Source organism: Symphalangus syndactylus, chromosome 11 (assembly GCF_028878055.3).
Source record: "Symphalangus syndactylus isolate Jambi chromosome 11, NHGRI_mSymSyn1-v2.1_pri, whole genome shotgun sequence".
Classification (NCBI taxonomy): Eukaryota; Metazoa; Chordata; class Mammalia; order Primates; family Hylobatidae; genus Symphalangus; species Symphalangus syndactylus.
This window is the reverse complement of record NC_072433.2, coordinates 54,792,569-54,813,914: the sequence shown is the minus strand read 5'-3', so window position 1 is coordinate 54,813,914 and position 21,346 is coordinate 54,792,569. Positions and strand designations below refer to the sequence as shown.

The following is a 21,346-nucleotide window of genomic DNA, read 5'->3' as shown; positions in this document are numbered from 1 at the left end:
CAGGAGGCGGAGCGTGCAGTGAGCCAAGATTGCGCCACTGGACCCCAGCCTGGGCAACAGAGTGAGACTCTGTCTCAAAAAAAAAAAAAAAAAGAAAAAAAAGAAAGAAATTTGAACCTAGCTGTGTGTGGTGGCTCACACTTGTAATCCCAGCAGTTTGGGCAGCCAAGGCAGGTGGATCACCTGAGGTCAGGAATTCAAGATCAGCCTGACCAACATGGTGAAACCCCATCTCTACTAAAAAATAAAATAATAATAATAATAATTGGGCTTAGTGGTACGCTTGTAGTCCCAGCTACCTGGGAGGCTGAGGCAGGAGAATTGCTTGAACCCAGGAGGCAGAGGTTGCAGTGAGCCGAAATTGTGACACTGCACTCCAGCCTGGGCAACAGAGCGAAATGCTGTCTCAAAAAAAAAAGAAATTTGAACTCAGAAAGTTGTGTCCTCAGGTCTAGTTTTTTTTCTATCACTCTTTTGGGAACTCAGATTATCATAAAATTAAGAGGTCCAGGCCGGGCATGGTGGCTCACGCCTGTAATCCTAGCACTTTGGGAGGCCCAGGCAGGGGGATTACCTGAGATTGGGAGTTCAAGACCAGCCTGGCCAACATTGTGAAACCCCGTCTCTACTAAAAATACAAAAAATTAGCCAGGTGCAATAGCGCATGCCTGTAATCCCAGCTACTCTGGAGAGGCTGAGGCAAGATAATCACTTGAACCCGGGAGGCGGAGGTTGCAGTGAGCCCAGATTGTGCCACTGCCCTCCAGCCTGGGCTACAGAGCCAGACTTCATCTCAAAATACATAAAGTCCAAAACTCCCAAACTGGTGTATGACGTTCTCTGCTTCTCTAGTCTTTTTTTTTTTTTGAGACAGTCTCACTCTGTTGCCCAGGATGGAGTGCAGTGGCGCAATCTTGGCTCACCGCAACCTCCACCTCCTAGATTCAAGTGATTCTTCTGCCGCAGTCTCCCAAGTAGCTGGGACTATAGGCGCGCACCACCACGCCCAGCTAATTTTTGTATTATTAGTGGAGACGGGGGTTTCACCATATTGGCCAGGCTGGTCTTGAACTCCTGACCTTGTGATCCGCCCACCTTGGCCTCCCAAAGTGCTAGGATTACAGGTGTGAGCCACCATGCCCGGCTGAAACTATTTATCTTTAAACAATCTCTCCAGTCTCTGAGCCTCTGCACATGTTCCCGTTTGGAATGCCCCCTTTGCCATCTTCTACCGACCTTCAATTTTTATTTGCTTTACTTCAGTGTTTGTTTCCCAGAGTTGAATGAGCTAGGCAGACAAATTAATCCAAAGTTTGGAGGGATAATAGTGATTGGTTTTGTTTTAGATGTAGGCAATAAAAGCAAAATATGCAGAAAAGGGAAGGACCAAGTTTTATTTTTATTTTTTGAGATGGAGTCTGTCTCTGTTGCCTAGGCTGGAGTGCAGTGGCACAATCTCGGCTCACCATTACCTCCGCCTCCTGGGTTCAAGCGATTCTCCTGCCTCAGCCTCCCAAGTAGTTGAAACTACAGGTGTGCGCCACTATGCCCAGCTAATTTTTGTATTTTTAGTAGAGACACCGTTTCACTATGTTGTCCAGGCTGGTCTCAAACTCCTGACCTCATGATCTGCCCACCTTGGTCTCCCAAAATGATGGGATTACAGGAGTCAGCCACTGCGCCCAGCCTAGGACCAAGTTTTTATACTCCTAGAAGGTTCCAGGTAAGTCCCTTCTACCTGAATCACTGCAGAGATTCTCTAGGTCCAGAGAGCTGATGTAGTTACTGTACACCCCAGCCTGGGTCATTGGAGCAAGGCTCAAAGTAATGGCATGGCACGCTCATTCTAGCTTCGTGGAAAGCAGCAGAGGCTCAGTTCTTCACCTGGAACCTGAGCTCTACAGCTGAACTTCTGTATCTGCATTATCAAGGGGGTATTGGAAACAATTCAAGGTTTTTATGGGATTCTTCTAAAGGAGACTAAGAAGCCCTCTCTAATTCCATCTCCTGTTAAAATGGGAAAACAGGCTGGGCACAGTCACCACCTATCATCCCAGCACTTTGGGAGGCTGAGGCGGGCGGATTACCTGAGGTCAAGAGTTTGAGACCAGCCTGGCCAACATGGCGAAACCTTGTCTCTACTAAAAATACAAAAACTAGCCGGGTGTGGTGGCTTGCGCCTGTAATCCCAGCTACTGTGGAGGCTGAGGCAGGAGAATCACTGGAACCCAGGAGGGGGAGGTTGCAGTGAGCAGAGACCGTACCATTGTACTCCAGCCTGGGCGACAAGAGCGACTCTGTCTCAAAAACAAAAAAAAGATGGGAAAACAGCAAACTCAATAGTGTAGATTAAGGAGATACGCATTGGCTGGGCGAAGTGGCTCACACCTATAATCTCAGCACTTTGGGAGGCTGAGGTGGAGGGACCATGTGAGGTCAGGAGTTGGAGACTAGCCTTGCCAACGTGGTGGAACTCTGCCTCTACTAAAAAATACAAAGATTAGCCAGGCGATAGTGGTGTGCGCCTGTAATCCCAGCTACTCGGGAGGCTGAGGCAGGACAATCGCTTCAGCCCAGGAGGCAGAGGTTGCAGTGAACCAAGATCGTGCCACTGCACTCCAGTCAGGGTGACAGAGTGAGATTGTCTCAAAAAAAAGAGATATGCATTGATAATCCTTTCCACCAAGAAACAGTTCAATCTTGGGCAAAAGAGCCTTAGGTATAAATTGAAAATAATAGCATCTACTCATATAGAACACCCATTATGTTGCCTGGCTCATGTCACTCAGGAAAAGTGAGCTAGTTAGTGGGTTTTTGTCACAGGGGTCTTCTGCCCACCCCCTCCTTGAGTTCTGGACCTAAAAGTGCTGAGGCTGAAGCCTCCTAAGACATGAGCAGTTACAACCATACTCCCCAACTGTGAGCCCTATCTGATGCTGCTAGATGAAGGGGCAGAGCCTGTAGTGGCTGAAAGAAAATGTCACAAGCTCTCAGCCTTTCTCGAAGCCCTGGCCAAGTATAAAACAGAGCAGGAAGGTCCTTTTACCTTTCGCTCCTTTCCTGCCCAGAAAGAACAGAGAACAGACGCTCATTCTTCTGGGCTCTGCTACCTACCTCCCCAGGCCCTCCCCTGCATTAGACACCACAAGACACAGATGACTGACTCCCCCTTAAATAGCTGTTTATTTGGCAGTGTGCTGGAAAGGGTGATGGACTTAGCATTCACAGATGACACCACACACCACTGTCACGAGGGAGGCAAGAGCGCGGGCAAGCCAGCCTGGAGCCCCGAGGAGGAGGCCCCCTCTTCAAGAGTGGGAGGGGGCGGGGCCTGGAGTGTTGGGGGCAGCCTGGGAACACCTCCCCTTAATAGGCGTGGTTAGAGACGAAGAGGGACTCGCTGGCAGCAGCCCCAGCCTGACCGCTCGGAGTGTACTTTCCTTGACAGGCGAGGCTGTTGGCCTAAGCGGGGAGAGGTGGAGTGAGAAGGGCTCTTCTCCGAGTCCCGTCCACCCAGGCACCCTGCCCACCTCCTGCCCATCCTTACCAGGGCTCGCTTGACGTACTCCTCCTGCGCAGCCTTCAGGTTCTCCTTCTTTCCGCCCCAGGCCTTCAGGGCAGAGGCCTGCAGGGCCCGGCCGTAGGAGAAGGTCAGGGCCCAGGGCTTCAGCAGGGGGCACTTGTTAATGGCATTGAGGTTGATGGATGCCTCCTCCTCACTCTGGCCTCCAGACAGGAAGGTGATCCCTGTAGAGCAGGAGTGAGAGGCAAGAGGGGCTGTGGTCAGAAACCCAGGAAGCTGGCAGGAGCTGGTGGAAGCTGCCATGGAAGTCCGTCCAAATGGGCATAGGGTTGTGGGTGGAGCTTATCTACCGCATAGAGATCAAGATGAGAGTGTGGGCCTCACCAGTGACAGCAGGGGGCACTGTGCGGCGCAGTGCTGTGACGGTCGCCATGGCAATCTCCTCGTGAGAAAACTTCTGGGTGCAAGCGTGGCCTGGGGTGACCATGTTGGGCTTCAGCAAGGTGCCTTCCAGGTAGATGTGGTGGTCACTCAGAGCCTTGTAGACAGCAGCCAGCACCTGAAGCAGAGCAGGCACATGGAGGGTAGTGGGGTGGAGAGGATAGGGGTTAGTCCCAGGGTCCCCGCCCAGCCACCTTGCACTGGTCAGGCAGGCAGCCACTTACTTTCTCGGTCACATACTGGCAGCGCTTCAAGTCATGGTCCCCATCAGGGAGGATCTCAGGCTCCACAATGGGCACAATGCCATTCTGCAGGGTGAGGGACAGGGTTGCTGTGAGGCCTCCTAACCCGGAGTCCCACCTACAGTTCTCCACAGCCAGTGGTCAAGACCATATCTTGATGATGCCAGGGACTCAGGCTTCAAAGCCCTCAGCAGGTTACAGGAGACAGGAGCCTCCTCAGATCCACCCACAATCCCTCCTTGGCCCCTCTGCCTCGAACAGCCCTTGAGTGTCCTCCACAGGTCAAAGCTGATGCCTGCTTTGGGGGAGGTAGGCATCATGGCAAGTAATTGGCAAGTTAACAACACTGGAACCCATGAGGTGGGAGTTGGCCTATTGGGGACCTGCAGGCCCACCTGCTGGCAGATGCTGGCATAACGGGCCAGGACATTGGCATTTTCCATGATGGCAAGGGCTGAGGGGGTGTGTTCCCCAATCTTCAGCACACAACGCCACTTGGCGAAGTCAGCTCCATCCTTCTTGTACTGGGCACAGCGCTCAGACAGCCCATCCAACCCTAAGAGAAGAGGGAGGGGTCAGAGCACGGTGGGGAGGGTCATGTGGTTTCACTCTTCCTGGCACTCAAACCTGCTCTAGTTGGGTTCGTAGGGCAGAGAATCAAACAGTTCTCACCTTGGGTGGTAGTCTCGCCATTTGTCCCTGCCAGAGGGACCACGCCCTTGTCTACCTGTTAGGGTCAAGGTAACAACATTAAGACACAGGAAATGACCTCTAGCACCCTTTCCACTGTCGCCCCGGCTAGAGTACAGTGGTGGGATCTCAGCTCCCTGAAGCCTCCACTTCCCGGGCTCAAGTGATCCTCCCGCCTCAGCCTCCTAAGTAGCTGGGTGTGCATGTCTTTCCTCTTCTTTAGCCCCAGTCTTCCCCCACATTTACTTAATCCCTTAAGCTGCATCTCAGGGCTGGCAAATATTTTCACTTAGTTACAATTAAAATATTTAGTTACTTAAGCCAGGCATGGTGGCTCACGCCTGTAATCCCAGCACTTTGGGAGGCTGAGGCAGGCAGATCACGAGATCAGGAGATTGAGACCATCCTGGCTAACATGGTGAAACCCAGTCTCCACTAAAAATACAAAAAAAAAATTAGCCGGGTGTGGTAGCGGCACCTGTAGTCCCAGCTACTCAGGAGGCTGAGGCAGGAGAATGGCGTGAACCCGGGAGGCGGAGCTTGCAGTGAGCCAAGAGATCGCACCACTGCACTCCAGCCTGGGAGACAGCGAGACTCCATCTCAAAAAAAAAAAAAAATTTTACTTAAAATGTTTAGTTACTAAAATACTTAGTTACAATTAAGTTATTTTCACTTAGTTCACTTAGTAACAATCCACTGAGACAGGATACACTGGAATGTTATTTGACAACAAAAATGTTGAGTGAATTGGGTGTCAGACTGGGGCTCTGCCACTTATGCTGAGCAAAACACTTCATTTCCCTGAGCTTCTGAGATTTTCATCTGTAAAGTGGGAATGATACTGTTCTCTCACAATTGTGAGATTAAAAATGTCGAGTAAATGTCCTAAGCCTGAAGCAAGCTCCACTCAAGTCTCTAGGCCTCCAATCCAGCATTCATTCCCTGCCTCACTAACCTGGATTTCCTTCCTCCACTTCCATCTCAAACCTCACATCCTGAGGCCCTGCCCCTTACCTTGATGCCCACAACACCACCCTTGGATTTGATAACTTGGGGGAAGGGACGCCCATCATCCGCCTTCTGGTAGAGTGTCTCATGGAAGAGGATGACACCCCCGATGCAGGGGTTCACACGGTCGTCAGCTGTCAGCAGCAGCTGGCGGTAGAAGCGCCGGTTCTCCTCAGTGTTCTCGGTGCCAATGGACTGCAGCCGCTTGGCAATGCTCCCTGGGAGTGTCACATGGGAATTAGGGGATCAGCCTGCCACTCCCAACCCTGCACCCTCCACCCATTCTGTCTCCTGCCCGCACCAGTGGACTCATCTGCAGCCAGGATGCCTTTGCCGGGTGCCACAATGCGGTGAGCGATGTCAGACAGCTCCTTCTTCTGCTCCGGGGTCAGTGCTGGATATTGGTAGGGCATGGTGCTGGTAGTAGCAAGTTCCTGGGTACAGGAAACAGAGGGGAAGGACTAGTCAGCTGGGGTTTCCCATCATCTCCCGATGAGTAGGGCCCCTCTCCTGGAGGTCAGAGAAATGTTCCCTACCTCCCCTGCCCCATACCCAGCAGGCCCTGGAGCACTTCTGGTCCCCAGCTCTCCCGTACGCCCAACTTCCCTATGCTAGGCCTGCCCCTGTACCTTTCCTAACTCTGTCTGGTGCTGGGTGTTGCCCAGCTGAGGGTGGAGTTGCCCACTGGCAACTGGGGGAAAGGAAAAGGCCATAGCCATGGACAGGTGGGTCACGTTGAAGCTGGACCCTTCTGGCTTGCGCCTTGCCATGGGGTCACCTTGCCTGAAAACAAAACCGAACCGGAGTATTTTAGAATGTAAAGATCGTGAATCGAGCAGAGAGCCCAACACCCTGGTGGGAAAGGGCCCAGATATGGGAAAGGTCTGTGCTTCAAGCCACACAGCAACCCCGGAGCCAGATCTGAGATTAGAACCCAGCTCTTCTGACTGCCACTGGGGTGTTCCTTCCAATCCACTCAAGATCCCAGGGCTGGCCGGGGCTCCAAGGCTTCAAGGACATCCCAAGGTCAGGATTTTCCCCACCAGAGAGGGGGCGGGTGGTAGGAAAGGGGTGTTAGGAAAAAGATGAGAGAGCAAGGAGAAGCCCAAGAAAGGGCGGCGGAACAAGCCCTAGCCCGAGGCGAGGAAAGCGGTAAGCTTCGCCGTCGTCACTGTTCCTACAAGGCAAGAACGTGGAGGGGCAAGCGCCTTCCCCTGAAAAATGCTCCCGTCGCTTCACACGGCTGCAGCTGTTCCGGGCTCAGTATCAAGGTCGCCCGATAAGGAGAGACAGGGAACGTGTTAATGGGGTATCAAACACCGCGGAGGGGTTTCCCCTCCTCGCGAAGGGCGCCCCGTTTCCCAGGGCAGAAACCAACCTCCCACTTGCGAGAACCCTGGGGCTGTACACGGGCCGGCCCCCACTCCTCATTGCCTCTTAGGATCCCCGCCAGGGCTAAGGGACCCTAATCCTTTACCACAGCGGTCCCTGCAAGAAAAGGGGAGGAGAATGGTCCATCTCGTCCGGCTTCCTCCCCCGCCATGACTCAGCGCGCGGAGCCGCTGCATTGCGCAGTTAGGGGACCTCAGGCTGGAGGGGCCGGGGAGCCTGTGTGTGGCTGGTAGTGGGGAGATGCTGGCATGGGGTAGGGGGGGCCTCCACGCGGACGCCCAACCCGCCACTGCCCCCAAGATCCCTCTCCACGGTCCCTGGTCCCCGCACGTGAAGAGGGGCGCTCACCTGGCACAGAAGAGGGGCGGGTGTGCAGGGTGCGGCGGCAGAGGGCGGCGAGCTGTCGAGTGGACTCAGGGAGCGAACGCGGCACTCGTCACCAGGACCCCTTCTGCGGCGCGTTCCGAGAGGAACGCGGCCGATTTAGCCTCGGAAGGGGCGGCGCAGGGGGCGGGCAGGAGAAAGGCGGCGCCCGGCCTTTTAAAGGCACCACTCCGCCCTCCGCCGAGCTTTTTCCTTTACGAGAAGCGGGCGGCGTCCAATGGCAGGCGATGGACTGGGCTACGGGCCGCCCCCGAGAGACGCAGCGCAGAGGCCGCGCTAGGAAGGGGCGGGCGCCGAGAACACGATCCCCCCCACCCCCCTCGGACGTGACTCGGACCACATCCCGCGGGTCGCTAGGGCCCTCCCCTCCGTTCCTTTCCCCCAGCCTGGCGCGCTCTGGGGCGCCGTGACTCAGCCAGAATGTTGGCAATGGAGGAGGGGGGGACGGGGAAGTGGGGGACGCAGATGGAAAAGTCGGAAACGAAGGAGGCTGAGTTTCGCCTCCCAGGCCCAGCCCGCGGCCCGGGGCCGCCCCAGCTAATGGCCTTCGCGGCTGCAGCGCGTGTCACCATAGGGGCCACATCGCGCAGTAGTGTGTTAGCCTGCCTCGCCCGCGGGCTGAATCGGCGTGGAGCCGACCCCCTATCACTGGCCCAGGCGTAAGGGAGGCGGAGGAAAGGGCAGCGAGAGGACACGCACGGAGCGCGAGAAGGCGGCGGAACTAGAGGCGCGCGCCAGGCTGGGTCGCGCATGCGTGCGTGCTCTCCGCCCGGGCCGCCGCAGCCAGGCTGGTAGTCCTCTGCACCACCGAAAACCAGAATGCGCGGCTGTGCACCGGCCGCTGCTCGGCGTCGGGCATGCGGGGTCACAGTTCCTGCCAAACGTCTTCCTTGCGCCTGACTTCCTTCTCCAAAAGAAAATCCGTCCCCGAACTGATCTTCCTCCCAGATGCTGAGCCCCCTGCTCCTATCGTCCAAGTCTCCCCTCCTTACCCGGACCCCATCTGGACCCTGTCGGCCCAACCCCATCCCCACCCCGGCCCGGTCCTGCAAGGGGCCCACCTGCGGCGAGGCTGAAGGAGCCGGCAGAGCCTGGTCAGCAGCGAGTGAGCCAGGGGTGCCCGGGCTGGTTATAAGGCAGCTCCTGCCCGCCCCACACGTGTCCCCGACCTTCTCTGATGACCCCTGCCCTTTTCCCGCCACGGATCCTCTGGCAGGGACCTATATTTAGGGAAACCTGAAGCCCCTGACATTCACACCAGCGTGGGGCCCAGCATGGGGGAAGGGGGAGGAAGACTTGGGTCGGCCCTATTGATGGGGAGGGAGCCCCTGCCCACTCACCGGTGCTTCAGAGGAAAATTCTTCCTGGGAAATCCAGAAGGAGGCCCTTGGTTGTCAAGAGAAATAAATCTTTGGCCAGGGACCTGTGGGAAGGAAAGGGGTGAGAGGACTCGGATCACGTGGCCTCCCTGCCACCCTCCCTGGCTCCTTGTCTAATCTCCCTCCTCTCCTGACTCCCTGCCGTGATGGTGGCTGTTCTGATTCTCTGGAGCCCTGGTTTTTTTTTTTTAAGGAGGGCAGATACTGGCACTACACTCACCTCCTAAAATAACGGGGAGTCCGGGGACGGAGTATGGTTGGGGCACCCCTGCGTACCCGGTACTCAAGGGCCAGGCTCCTCCTGTAACACTTGTGTGTGGTGAGCAGCGCCACCCCCCTGCCCAACTTCAAATAGAATCGTTGACATGGGGAGGGGAAGGGGAGCCGGGGCACCTGCCCGAGCACTAGCCCCTCTCTTTTCTGGCCCTCCAGAGGAGCTGCCGTCCAGCCGGCCAAGAGTCCTGCCCTGCAGGGAGCCAGGCCCTGCGCTGCCACTTCCAGTTCCCAGGCCTGGGTGCTGGGCAGGCCATCTGTGGTTCCAGTGGCCTGGGGAAAGGCTCTTCAGGGAGGAGGGCACATGGGCCCTGGGGGCTGGCCGCTTCCCAGAGGGCAGGGGCCCTGGGTCCTCATAGGAGCTTGATCTCGAAGCAGAGACAGTTGAGGCTCTGGCAGTCGGGGAGCTGGCACGTACAAGCACAGTCGCAGAGTGGGCAGCAGTGGGGGCAGCGAGGTGCCCAGTCCTGAGGGAGGAGAGAGAGGGGTGAGGGAGGGGGGATGGGGCCACGTCTGTTGCTCTCTAATGGGAGAAGGGAACAGAGAGGCCTGGGAAATCTCACTTGCCCAGTGGAACAGAAGGTACTGTCCATCATTCCCAGGAACAGTGCAATTCCTTGTACTGTTGAAAAATCAGCAGTGAGTCCTTGTTCTGAACAACTGAGTTCAGGAGCTAGAAGCAATGATTCAGGGTTCTCTCCTTCCCATTTTATGGGTGAGGAGACTGAGGACCAGAGAGCAACTGGCCCTGGGTCCCATGCTAGAATTTGGGCCTCCCAGTGTCAAGCTCAAAAGATGGTTCTGCTACAGTCCCGGGGTCTGTGCAGTTGAGGCAGTAGACAGAGAAAGCACACAAATTTTTCTGTCCATCATGAAAATGCCTTGTGGGCTTTATGGACTTCTTCAGCATGAGACCAAAGTAGAAGGTCTCATTCACCATTTTCGAGCATCTACTCTGTGCAACGAACAGACCGCATTCATGAATAATTTAAAAAATCTTTACAGGTATCTTTGAAAATGGCAATTTACATATTTTTAATTTTTTTTTTTTTGAGACAGGGTCTCACTCTGTCACCCAGGGTGGAGTGCAATGGTGCGATCTCGGCTCACTGCAACCCCCGCCTCCTGGGTTCAAGTAATTCTTCTGCCTCAGCCTTCCGAGTAGCTGGAACTACAGGCATGAGCCACCACACCCAGCTAATTTTGTATTTTTAGTAGAGATGGGGGTTTCACCATGTTGGTCAGGCTGGTCTCGAACTCCTGACCTCAGGTGATCCACCTGCCTCAGCCTCCCAAAGTGCTAGGATTACAGGAGTGAGCAACTGTGCCCGGCCATTTTTTTTTTTTTCCGAGACGGAATTTCACTCTTGATGCCCAGGCTGGAGCGCAATGGCATGATCTCCGCTCACCGCAACCCCCACCTCCGGATTCAAGCAGTTCTCCTGCCTCAGGCTCCCGAGTAGGTGGGATTACAGGCATGTGCCACCACACCTGGCTAATTTTGTATTTTTAGTAGAGATAGGGTTTCGCTATGTTGACCAGGCTGGTCTTGAACTCCTGACCTCAGGTATCTGCCCGCCTCGGCCTCCCAAAGTGCTGGGATTACAGGCATGAAGCACCATGCTCGGCCCATTTTTTGTATTTTTTTTTTTTTTTTTGAGACGGAGTCTCGCTCTGTTGCCAGGCTGGAGTGCAGTGGCACGGTCTCAGCTCACTGCAACCTCTGCCTCCTGGGTTCAAGCGATTCTCCTGTCTCAGCCTCCCAAGCAGCTGGGATTACAGGCACGTGCCACCACGCTCGGCCAATTCATTTTTTGTATTTTTTTGTAGAGACAGGGTTTCATCATGTTGCCCAGGCTAGTCTCAAACTCCTGGGTTAAACCCACCTTGGTCTCCCAAAGTGCTGGGATTACAGGCATTCGCCACTGCACCCAATTTTAATGTTTTCAAAAGAATTAGATCTATTTTTTTTTTTTTCAGACAGAGTCTTGCTCTGTCGCCCAGGGTGGAGGGCAACGGCGGGATCTCGGCTCACTGCAACCTCTGCCTCCCGGGTTCAAGTAATTCTCCTGTCTCAGCCTCCTGAGTAGCTGGGATTACAGGCGCCCGCCACTACGCCCAGCTAATTTTTGTATTTTTAGTAGAGACAGGGTTTCACCATGTTAGTCAGGCTGGTCTCAAACTCCTGACCTCAGGTGATCCGCCCACCTCGGCCTCCCAAAGTGCTGGGATTACAGGTGTGAGCCACTGTGCCCAGCCTTATATTTTTAATTATCAGAATCCTGAGTAATGGGCTTCTTTACAAAAGAGAAAATGGATGGTTGGACATGGTGGCTCATGCCTGTAATCCCAACAACTTGGGAGGCCAAGGTGGGCGGATCACTTAAGGTCAGGAATTCAAGACCAGCTGGGCCAACATGGCGAAACCTCTTCTCTACTAAAAACACAAAAATTAGCTAGGCGTGGTGGCGTGCACCTGTAATCCTAGCTACCCCGAAGCCTGAAGCAGGAGAATCCCTTGAGCCTGGGAGGCAGAGGTTGCAGTAAGCCAAGATCCACCCACTGCACTCCAGCCTGGGCAACAGAACAAGACTCTGCCTCAAAAAAAAAAAAAAAAAAAAAAGGAAATGGAGGCATAGACAGAGAGGCAAGTGATGGGAATGGAGCTGGGATGTACAGTCCTGCCTGCAATCCCCCTTGAGCCCTCTGCCTCCCAGTGCCAGGAGCATCAGCCTCTCTCTGGGTCTGCCAGGGCAGGGGAAGCTCATCCTATATTCTCCACTGAGCTAGCACTGGACTCATGCTCAGCAGGTGTCTGAGATATAAATGAATGAATGAATGAATCTAAGCATATCATTTGCCTTCTTTAGGCAAAGAAGAAAGAAGAGGGCTTCTCAGCTCCTGGAGGAAACTATGTCTGTCTCTTGGGGAATAGGAACAGCATGTCCTTAGAGGCAAGAAGGGAGAACTGGTCTATCCAGTGCACTGCTGTCCTCCCCTAGGACAGGGATGACCCGCAACTGCCTTAGGCATGGGCTGGAGTCAGGCCAAATGGCTGAAGTGGCCCAGGATGGCTGTGTGACAGAAGATTGGCTTCTTGAGGCCAGTGGCAGAGGTAGCGACAGTCACAGTTGTACAGTTCAATCAGAAACTTGGCCAAGCCAGGAACAGGGGAATGACCTTTCCAACAGCTTAGGTTTCGGGGTGTGGTGTCAGATGGCTGGTGAGATCAGATATCACTAGGGGCTGCAGTGACAGGAGGGGACCTGCCACCTGCAGGGACAGGGGTCTGAACTGGGCTGTGCTACTGTCAACAGAACTGCCTCCTGGGGGGAGGCTAGAACTGTCATGGTGGAAGGGAGAGAGAGAACTGATTTTCTTGTGTTTGATGAGGGTGTGATTTGGGGTGTCTCTAGGGAGTCTCAGTCTGGGGATGAAATCGCTTCTGCGGGCTTTTGAAGGACCACACCATCATTCTGTGCACAGAACCCGTGGCTGAGAGAGGCTCTGCTGCCATTACCTCAGAAAAGAGGGTATTAAAAGCATTTCTTGGCTCTCTCCCTTGGAAGGGTTTAGATCTTGTCATTAATAACTGGCTAATGGATTTCTCAACTGTTACAAGCAGCCATGTGGTTTCTGGAAGGAATCTGCTGTTTAAGTACATTAAACAAGGACTCTGCAAGACTGTTAACCCTTGTGTCTCTCCTGGCTCTCAGGAGAGTTTTTCACTTGAATTTTTCCTGTTGACTCTGTGAGAGCCAGCCATCATCGTAGAGATGGTTAAAGCTCAGGCCGTAGAGTTAGTAAGGCCTGGGTTTGAACCTCAGCTTGGCTAATTGATTTTTTCAGCCTCAGTTTCCTCATTTATAGGAATATAACACCTAAGGCCGGATGCGGTGGCTCACACCTGTAATCCCAGCACTTTGGGAGGCTGAGGTGGGCGGACCACCTGAGATCAGGAGTTCAAGACTAGCCTGGCCAACATCGTGAAACATCATCTCTATTAAAAATACAAAAATTAGCTGGGCGTGGTAGTGCACGCCTGTGGTCCCAGCTACTTGGGAGGCTGAGGTGGGAGACTTGCTTAAACCCGGGAGGTGGAGATTGCAGTGAGCCGAGATTGTTTTACTGCACTCCAGCCTGGGCAACAGAATGAGACTCCTTCTCAAAAGGATAAAATAAAATGAAATGAAAAAATATAATACCTACTTCATAAGGCCATTGTGGGGAATCGGTGGAAAGAACTAAGCACAATGCCTGGTAAGTAGTGAGTGCTGGACGAAAGAGAGCTGTTCTTGGCCAGGCACGGCGGCTCACGCCTGTAATCCCAGCACTTTGGGAGGCCAAGGCAGGCGGATCACCTGAGGTCAGGAGTTCAAGACCAGCCTGGCCAACATGGTGAAACCCTGTCTCTACTAAAAATATAAAATTTAGCTGGGCATGGTGGCAAGTGCCTGTAATGTCAGCTACTTGGGAGGCTGAGTCAGGAGAATCACTTGAACTTGGGAGACGGAGGTTGCAGTGAGCTGAGATCACACCACTGCATTCCAGCCTGGGCAACAGAGGGAGCACTGCAGTCCAGCCTGGGTGACAAGGGAGACCCTGTCTGGAGAAAAAAAAAAAAGAAAGAAAGAAAGGAAGGAAGGAGGGAGGGAGGGAAGGAGGGAACGAAGGGAGGGAGGGAGGGAAAGAAAGAAAAGAAAGAGAGATATTCTTTTTTTTTTTTTTTTTTTTTTGAGACAGAGTCTCTCTCTGTCTCCCAGGCTGGAGTGCAGTGGCGCGATCTCGGCTCACTGCAAGCTCCGCCTCCCGAGTTTTACGCCATTCTCCTGCCTCAGCCTCCTGAGTAGCTGGGACTACAGGCTTGCACCACTTACACCCGGCTAATTTTTTTTGTATTTTAGTAGAGACGGGGTTTCACCGTGTTAGCCAGGATGGTCTCGAACTCCTGATCTTGTGATCCGTCCGCCTCGGCCTCCCAAAGTGCTGGGATTACAGGCATGAGCCACTGCACCCAGCCTGAAAGAGAGCTATTCTTATCATAGCTTCTTCCCTCAGCAGTGGTTCTTAACCTGGTGTGCATCAGAATCATGTGAGAACTTGTAAAAGATTCACAAACTCTAGCCCCAGCCCAGACCTGAGTGTGGGGCCTAGATGCCTGGCTTTCCTTTTAAGTCCCATACCTGCTTCTGATCGCATGCAGGGCTGAGCAACTGCTGCTCCATAGCATGCCATTTCTCACCCTCTGTTGTAATGGCCTAATTATTTCTCTCTCTCCATCACCAGAATGGAAGCCCTGCGAGGCTGGGGACCTTCTCCATCTTGTTTCTGCTGAGTCCCCAAGGCCCTAGACAGTGCCTCAACAGTAACTCCATAAATCTTTGGTGAGTGAGTCAATGAATGAATGAATGAATGAGAACCTTGCAACATGCACGTGAAAGAAGCAGAGCAGGCCAGGCGTGGTGGCTTATGCCTATAATCCCAGCACCTTGGGAGGCCAAGGTGGGCGGATCACGAGGTCAGGAGATCAAGACCATCCTGGCTAACACGATGAAACCCCATCTCTACTAAAAAATACAAAAAATTAGCCAGGTGTGGTGGCACGTGCCTGTAATCCCAGCTACTCGGGAGGCTGAGGCAGGAGAATTGCTTGAACCCGGGAGGCGGAGGTTGAAGTGAGCCAAGATTGCACCACTGCACTCTAGCCTAGGTGACAGAACGAGACTCCGTCCAAAAAAAAAAAAAAAAAAAAAAAAAGAAGCAGAGTAGGCGAGCAGGCATGTTTCTCCCTCAGTAAGGAAGAGAAACCTGGGTTTCTGTTCCAGCTGGTCCAGCCATGTAACCTCCAAGTCACTCCAGCCTCCGTAAGCCTCAGTGTCTACAGCTGCCAAGTGGCAAGACATTTGTAACCTTCCGGGCTGTTATTACAAGGAAACTGAAGAGGGAGCGACTTAAATGTACTTTGTGGAAAGACAGCTCAAGGACAGAAAGAACCTGCCCTGCCCTCCACCCTGTTAAATCCCTTCCTAGCTCCAGCAGAAACCGGAGAGGATCAGGCCCTAATGTCTCCAGGTTTGAAAGTTCTTGCAGCCCTCTGTGGGGAAGGTGGGAGGGCCCAGTCTATCCTTACAATGCACCTCACCCATCCTCTCTCCCAACGAGGTGATGAGTCCCTGGCTATTCACTTCAAATAGACAGAAGGGGTAGGGGGTGGCATCTCCAGGACAGAGGGCCAGAAATCATTTTATAATGGAGCATCTCCTCTAAGACAGGAGGTTTTTTTGCTTTGGGTTTTTTTTTTTTTTTTTTTTTTTGAGACAGAGTCTCACTCTGTCACCCAGGCTGGAGTGCAGTGGCACGATCTCAGCTCACTGCAACCTCTACCTCCCAGGTTCAAGCGATTCTCCTGCCTCAGCCTTTCTAGTAGCTGGGATTACAGGCGAGTGCCACCACGCCAAGACAGGAGTTTTCAGAACCCAAGGTCTCCTCCTTTTGCCCTTTTGCCCCTCAGCCCCAAACCTGGGACCCCTCTGGTGACTGCCCCTGGCAAACCAGAAGCTGATTATCTGAAAAAGCATTTCTTGCCCCACAATTTACTTCAAAACTCAAAACATGCCAGGGATTAGCACCAATCACTGTGTGCCCAAGTTATGAATTTGCTTTTATCCTCCCCTTCTGTCCTAGGGAAGGAAGGTCACCACTCCAAGGGCAGGTACTTTGCTGTCTGAATCGCTGAGCCCAAAATAATCATTCCTCAGGAAGGTGGTCGATTACATTTAACATCTTTAAACCCACAAATGCAAACAGGCTTGTCTTCTGCAAGCCAGGCTCCTCCCCTGAGGATTCTACCTCAGCTAACGCTGTGGAGCTATTTGCGATGCAAGGCTCTCCTGCGTAACACTCTGGAGAAGCCACTAAACTTCCCTAAGCCAGCTTACTCCCCACTGCAGGAGGAGGACAGTAACCCCTACGTGTCTACACGTATAGGCATGGATAGGTGGCCAAGTGTGACGTCAGGTTAAAAAGGGCAAGTAGAGGCTGAGCCCAGTGGCTCACATCTGTAATTTCAGCACTTTATGAGGCCGAGGCAGGCAGATCACCTGAGGTCGGGAGTTCGAGACCAGCCTGACCAACATGGAGAAACCCTGTCTCTACTAAAAATACAAAATTAGCCGGGCGTGGTGGCGCATCCCTGTAATCCCAGCTACTTAGGAGGCTGAGGCAGGAGAATCGCTTGAACCTGGTAGGCAGAGATCGTGGTGAGCCGAGATCGCACCATTGCACTCCAGCCTGGGCGACAAGAGCTAGACTCGTCTCAAAAGAAGAAAAAAAAAAAGGCAAGTAGAGGCTGGGCATGGTGGCTCACACCTGTAATCCCAGCACTTTGGGAGGCTGAGGATGGCGGATCGCTTGAGCCCAGGAGTTCAACACCAGCCTGGGCAACATCATGAAACCCCATCTGTGCAAAAGATATAAACGTTAGCTGGGTGTGGGGGCATGCACCTGTAGTCTCAGCTACTCAGGAGGCTGAGGTGGGAGGATTGCTTGAGCCCAGGAGGTAGAGGCTGCAGTGAGCTATGATTGCACCACCGGACTCCAGCCTGGGTGACAGAGCAAGATCCTGTCTCAAAAAAGGCAGGGGGTAGGGGGACAGTAGCAGGTATGATGAAATAACCTACGTGATACCGCCCCATTTTTGCCAAATAATGGTAAAATACAGCAGTGATAGTACTGTATTAGTATATGAGAGATACATATAAAACACAGCAACTTTGGCATAGAGAGCGGGTTTGTAAAGTGATTGGTACTTTCCATGTATTTCTATATGTATACTTTGTAAATAATACTTTTTGTAATCAGAAAAAACATATAGGTTTTAAAAAATACCCAGTTCTGGATCGCCTGAGGTCAGGAGTTCGAGACCAGCCTGGCCAACATGGTGAAACCCTGTCTCTAATAAAAATACAAAAAAAAATCAGCCGGTCGTGGTGGCGCATGCCTGTAATCCCAGCAACTCAGGAGGCTGAGGCAGGAGAATCACCTGAACCTGGGAGGCGGAGGTTGCAGTGAGCTGAGACCACACCATTCCATTCCAGTCTGGGCAACAAGAACCAAACTCCATCTCCAAAAAAAAAAAAAAAAAAAAAAAAATACCCAGCTCTCCGGGAGTTCGAGGCTGCAGTGGGCTATGATTGTGCCACTGCACTGTAGCCTGGGTGACAGACTAAGATTCTGTCTCTAAAAAACAAAACAAAACAAAACAAAAAACGGCCGGGCTCGGTGACTCACACCTGTAATCTTAGCACTTTGGGAGACCGAGGCGGGCAGATCACAAGGTCAGGAGTTCAAGACCAGCCTGGCCTACATGGTGAAACCCCGTCTCTACTAAAAATATAAAAATTAGCTGGGCGTGGTGGCACACGCCTGTATTCCTACTACTCAGGATGCTGAGGCAGGAGAATTGCTTGAACCCAGGAGGTGGAGGTTGCAGTGAGCTGAGATTACACCACTGTACTCCAGCCTGGGCAACAGAGCGAGACTCCATCTCAAAAAACAAAAAAAACAAAAAAAACAAAACAAAAAAAAAACATGGCTGGGCCATGGTGGCTCACGCCTGTAATTCCAGCACTTTGGGCAGCCAAGGCAGGTGGATCATTTGAGGTCAGGAGTTCGAGACCAGCCTGGCCAACATGGTAAAACCTCGTCTTTACTAAAAATATAAAAATTAGCTGTATGGTAGTTGTGTGAGCCGATAATCCCAGCTACTCAGGAGGCTGAGGCAGGAGAATCATTTGAGCCTGGGAGGTGGAGGTTGTAGTGAGCCAAGATCACACCACTGCACTCCAGCCTGGGTGAGAGAGTGAAACCCTGTCTCAAACAACAACAACAAAAAAGAAGAGGGGAGGGGAGGACCCAGCTCTGGAGGGAGGAAAGTAAGAAAAAAAAAAACAAAAAAAAACTCAGTTCTCAGTTTTCAGGGTTGTTGGGAAAAACAAAGGTCTGTAAAGATGCACTATACCTAGAACATAGTTCATTCGGTGAACGGAAAGGAGCTGTGTGAGCTGTTTTTTCATTTAGCTCCCAGTTTTAGAAGTGCTGGCTATGTGCTGTACACGTTACCCACATCACCTTTCTCCAGCTAGCACCCTATTTTATTTTCTTCAAGTAGCTTTCATCACCAGACATTATCTGATAGGTTGTTTTCACCTGGCTCCACATGATTCATGCCCTGGAACGGTGCCTGGCCTCGAGAAGGTGCTCAGTAATAAATGTTGTTGAGCAAAAAAATGAATGCACTGATCATATCTAGATCAGGGCTCAGTGGGGCAGGGGGTAGGAATGGAACTCACAGCTGCGGTGGGCTGGGGGCAGCAGGCATCCAGGAAGTGGGCCGGGCTAGGCAGAGGAAAGTCGCAGGCTTCTGCACAGGTCCAGCAGCAGTCTGGGGGCCCGGAGGAACCTTGCTTCCTGCAGGGGGAGCTACCGTCCGCGCAGCAGCCCTGGGCCTAGATCACAGGGTTCAGGATGTGGAACAGGCAGCAGGTAGTGACAGCCAAGGCAGCTTTCCCGAGGGGGCAGGAAAAGGTTTGGCTGGGGATAGGAGAGGAGGGACCCCCTGGTACCACAAAACGGATAGATGCAAGGGCTAAATGTCAAGTGTCTCAGGGTAAGAGCCTGCAGATGAAGGGACAGGTTGCCGGGATTCCTCTTCCCCAGAGCCCACCCTTTATCCCAGACCAGACCCCTCACCAGCAGGCAGTGCCTAGTCAGCAGGACTAGACCCAGCAGCAACAAATAGATGCCCACAGCGATGAAGACGATGGCAGGGATGGGGAGCAGCAGGGGAGGACTGCTGACAGGAGCTGGGGTTGGATTCCACGGGCTAGAGGAGGCCTGGACGAGTACAGGAGGAAGGGGTGACAAGGAGGTGGAGAGGGGCTGCAGGAACACGGGAATACCATGAGGGGCGCGGAGGTGGCTGGGAGAGGAACAGCCACCAGATGGTGGGGAGAGCATCAACAGGACTACACCCTGACTCATTATCTTGTGCCCCGAGCCTGCCTTTTTCCCTATCATTCCCAGTTCAGCAACATCAAGCACTTCGGCATTCTAGAGTCTTCTAGGGCTTACTGATTTTCCTTCCGGAATGCCTCTCCAAAGAGATCTCTTGTCTCTGACTCCCTTGCCACTCCTTTACCATCCCTCAGCCCACATTACCGGCTCCTGTCATCCAACCTGCAATTTTGCCGCTTTCCACACCAGGTGTCCTTGTGTATGCCTCCCTCCCTTACAATCCATCAATGGCTCCCAGTAACTCACTTAAAACTTTTTCTATTGTTTATTTTATTATTATTATTTTTGAGACGGAGTATCACTCTGTCACCCAGGCTGGAGCAGTGGGGCAAGCTTGGCTCATGCAACCTCTGCCACCCAGGTTCAAGGGATTCTCCTACTTCAGCCTCCCGAGTAGCTGGGATTACAGGTACGCACCACCACATCCAGCTAATGTTTGTATTTTTAGTACAGAGGGGATTTTGCCATGTTGGCCAGGCTGGTCTTGAACTCCTGATCTCAGGTGATCCGCCCGCCTGGGCCTCCCAAAGTGCTAGGATTCCAGGCATGAGCCACCGCACCTGGCCAATTTTTTTTAGAGACAGTGTCTCACTCTGTCACCCAGGCTGGAGTGCAGCGGCATGATCATGGCTCGCTGCAGCCTCGAGCTCCTGGGCTTAAACGATCCTCCCACCTCAGCCTCCTCGGTAGCTGGAATTACAGGCGACAGCCACCACGCCTGGCACTTAAAACTTATGTCAGTGACAAAATTCCCAGTTTAGCCCTGCCTACCTCTCTCCCTCCCCCTCTTCCAAACACACGATAGCCCTAGCAGTTCCCCAAATGCTGCAGCCTCCCTGTCACCCCCAGGCTGTTTCCTCTGCCAGAAATGCCTTTTCTCCTGGATTACTTGGTCAACTCCTTATCTTGCCAGGAATACCAGAAATGTGCCCTCCCGTGGGAAGTCCATTCCTGGCACTCTTCCTCACAGCTCTCGTCCTGAGCTGGCAGGGTGTAGTCTGTGTTGGGTAGAAGCCCCCTCCCCAGTCCGTGCTGGAAGACAGGCCCAGTCGGGGTGAGGACAGGGCGCTGAGGGGACCCAGAGAGGGAAAGGGGACCGGACTTACGTCCATGGGGCAGGGCAGAGCCAGTCAGTCCGGGAGCTGCAGAAGGAAGGTTCTGGGTCTCAGAGGCTGAGAGGCACCGTTAGACCTGGGTGCCCACCCTCCCCTTTCCTGTTTGAGGAAACTGAGGCCATGGCTGGGCCGAAGGGTGGAATTCGGGAAGGAGAATGGGGGGCGGGGGATCCGAGGCGGCGCCTTCCCCGCAGGTTCCAGCGCGCCCCAGGCCACTCCCCTCCTCAGTCCCCACACGCCAGGCTTCCCCGGTCGGTCAGCCCCCATCACCTGCACCCTTGGGCCGCGGGCAATTCACGGATTCCGCGCGGAGCTGGGTCCAATCGGCCGAGGGGCCGGCTCCGCCCAGAAGCCGTTCGCGGCATCCCGCTGTTGCCATGGTGACCAGAACGTTGTTTGTACGGCGGCCGCCGAGGCCCAAACTCCCTCCTCTCGCCTCGCGCCTCCCGCCTCCCGCCTCCTGCCTCCCGCCTCCCGCCTCCCGCCTCCCGCCTCCCGCTTCCCGCCTGAGCTTCCGCTGCCACCGGCTCTGCGCCGCCGCGGCCCTCGGGGCTTTCTCGCGGGGACCGAAGGGGAAGAGCGAATCCCGCCGCCGCCTGCCTGGGTCGGATCCTCATCAGATGCTGGACGTTGGAGGAGGCACCGGGTTCTGGGGCGCCACAGGAGGATTGAACCCCCAGGCTACACCCACGACTTGGATGTATCTCCGGCCAAGCCACTGCGCATCTGCAAAAGGGAGAAACGCCTGCCGCTCAGGGATACTGTAAACATCAAAGCTACTTTTTATATTTTATTTATATTTGTTTATTTATTTATTTTTGAGA

At 53.5% G+C, this 21,346-nt stretch overlaps 2 protein-coding genes across 9 annotated transcripts; both read right to left on the bottom strand.

Moving 5' to 3' along the window:
- Positions 1–3,164: 3,164 nt before the first annotated feature.
- ALDOA (aldolase, fructose-bisphosphate A) lies at positions 3,165–7,826 on the bottom strand. 4 transcript variants are annotated; one of them, XM_055297622.2, is made up of 9 exons: positions 7,646–7,779; positions 6,207–6,339; positions 5,912–6,123; positions 4,879–4,933; positions 4,602–4,762; positions 4,189–4,272; positions 3,908–4,082; positions 3,548–3,747; positions 3,165–3,462 (listed from the first exon to the last, which is right to left on the bottom strand). In XM_055297622.2, the coding sequence occupies exons 2-9, from the start codon at positions 6,316–6,318 to the stop codon at positions 3,367–3,369; spliced, it is 1,095 nt and encodes a 364-aa protein (XP_055153597.1). In that variant the 5' UTR covers positions 6,319–6,339; positions 7,646–7,779; the 3' UTR covers positions 3,165–3,366. The 4 variants fall into 4 exon arrangements, with proteins under 4 accessions (XP_055153597.1, XP_055153596.1, XP_063468034.1 ...); XM_055297621.2 differs by lacking the exon at positions 7,646–7,779 and adding an exon at positions 6,535–6,688; XM_063611964.1 differs by having other exon boundaries at positions 3,165–3,747; positions 7,646–7,826.
- A 1,199-nt stretch (positions 7,827–9,025) lies between these two features.
- LOC129492529 (keratin-associated protein 10-10) lies at positions 9,026–20,931 on the bottom strand. Of its 5 annotated transcripts, XM_055297635.2 has the most exons (6): positions 20,793–20,931; positions 20,514–20,549; positions 19,084–19,227; positions 18,684–18,839; positions 9,281–9,800; positions 9,026–9,104 (listed from the first exon to the last, which is right to left on the bottom strand). In XM_055297635.2, the coding sequence occupies exons 2-5, from the start codon at positions 20,517–20,519 to the stop codon at positions 9,687–9,689; spliced, it is 420 nt and encodes a 139-aa protein (XP_055153610.1). In that variant the 5' UTR covers positions 20,520–20,549; positions 20,793–20,931; the 3' UTR covers positions 9,026–9,104; positions 9,281–9,686. The 5 variants fall into 5 exon arrangements, with proteins under 5 accessions (XP_055153610.1, XP_063468039.1, XP_055153611.1 ...); XM_063611969.1 differs by lacking the exon at positions 19,084–19,227 and having other exon boundaries at positions 20,793–20,897; XM_055297636.2 differs by lacking the exon at positions 20,793–20,931 and having other exon boundaries at positions 20,514–20,779.
- Between the last annotated feature and the right edge of the window lie 415 nt (positions 20,932–21,346).

Bases quoted from the DNA above. Each gene is read 5' to 3' on its own strand.
- ALDOA (XM_063611963.1), bottom strand. From the start codon at position 6,675: ATGGCAAGGCGCAAGCCAGAAGGGTCCAGCTTCAACGTGACCCACCTG. The intron at 4,763-4,878 runs GTGAGAACTGTT...CTCTTCTCTTAG, and splicing joins TGGCGAGACTACCACCCAAG to GGTTGGATGGGCTGTCTGAG. The intron at 3,748-3,907 runs GTGAGGCCCACA...CCTGCTCTACAG, and splicing joins AGTGCCCCCTGCTGTCACTG to GGATCACCTTCCTGTCTGGA.
- LOC129492529 (XM_055297634.2), bottom strand. From the start codon at position 19,410: ATGATAGGGAAAAAGGCAGGCTCGGGGCACAAGATAATGAGTCAGGGT. The intron at 18,840-19,083 runs GTGAGGGGTCTG...CCTGTGATCTAG, and splicing joins TGACTAGGCACTGCCTGCTG to GCCCAGGGCTGCTGCGCGGA. The intron at 9,801-18,683 runs GTGAGTTCCATT...CTCCTCCCTCAG, and splicing joins GCCCCCAGCCCACCGCAGCT to GACTGGGCACCTCGCTGCCC.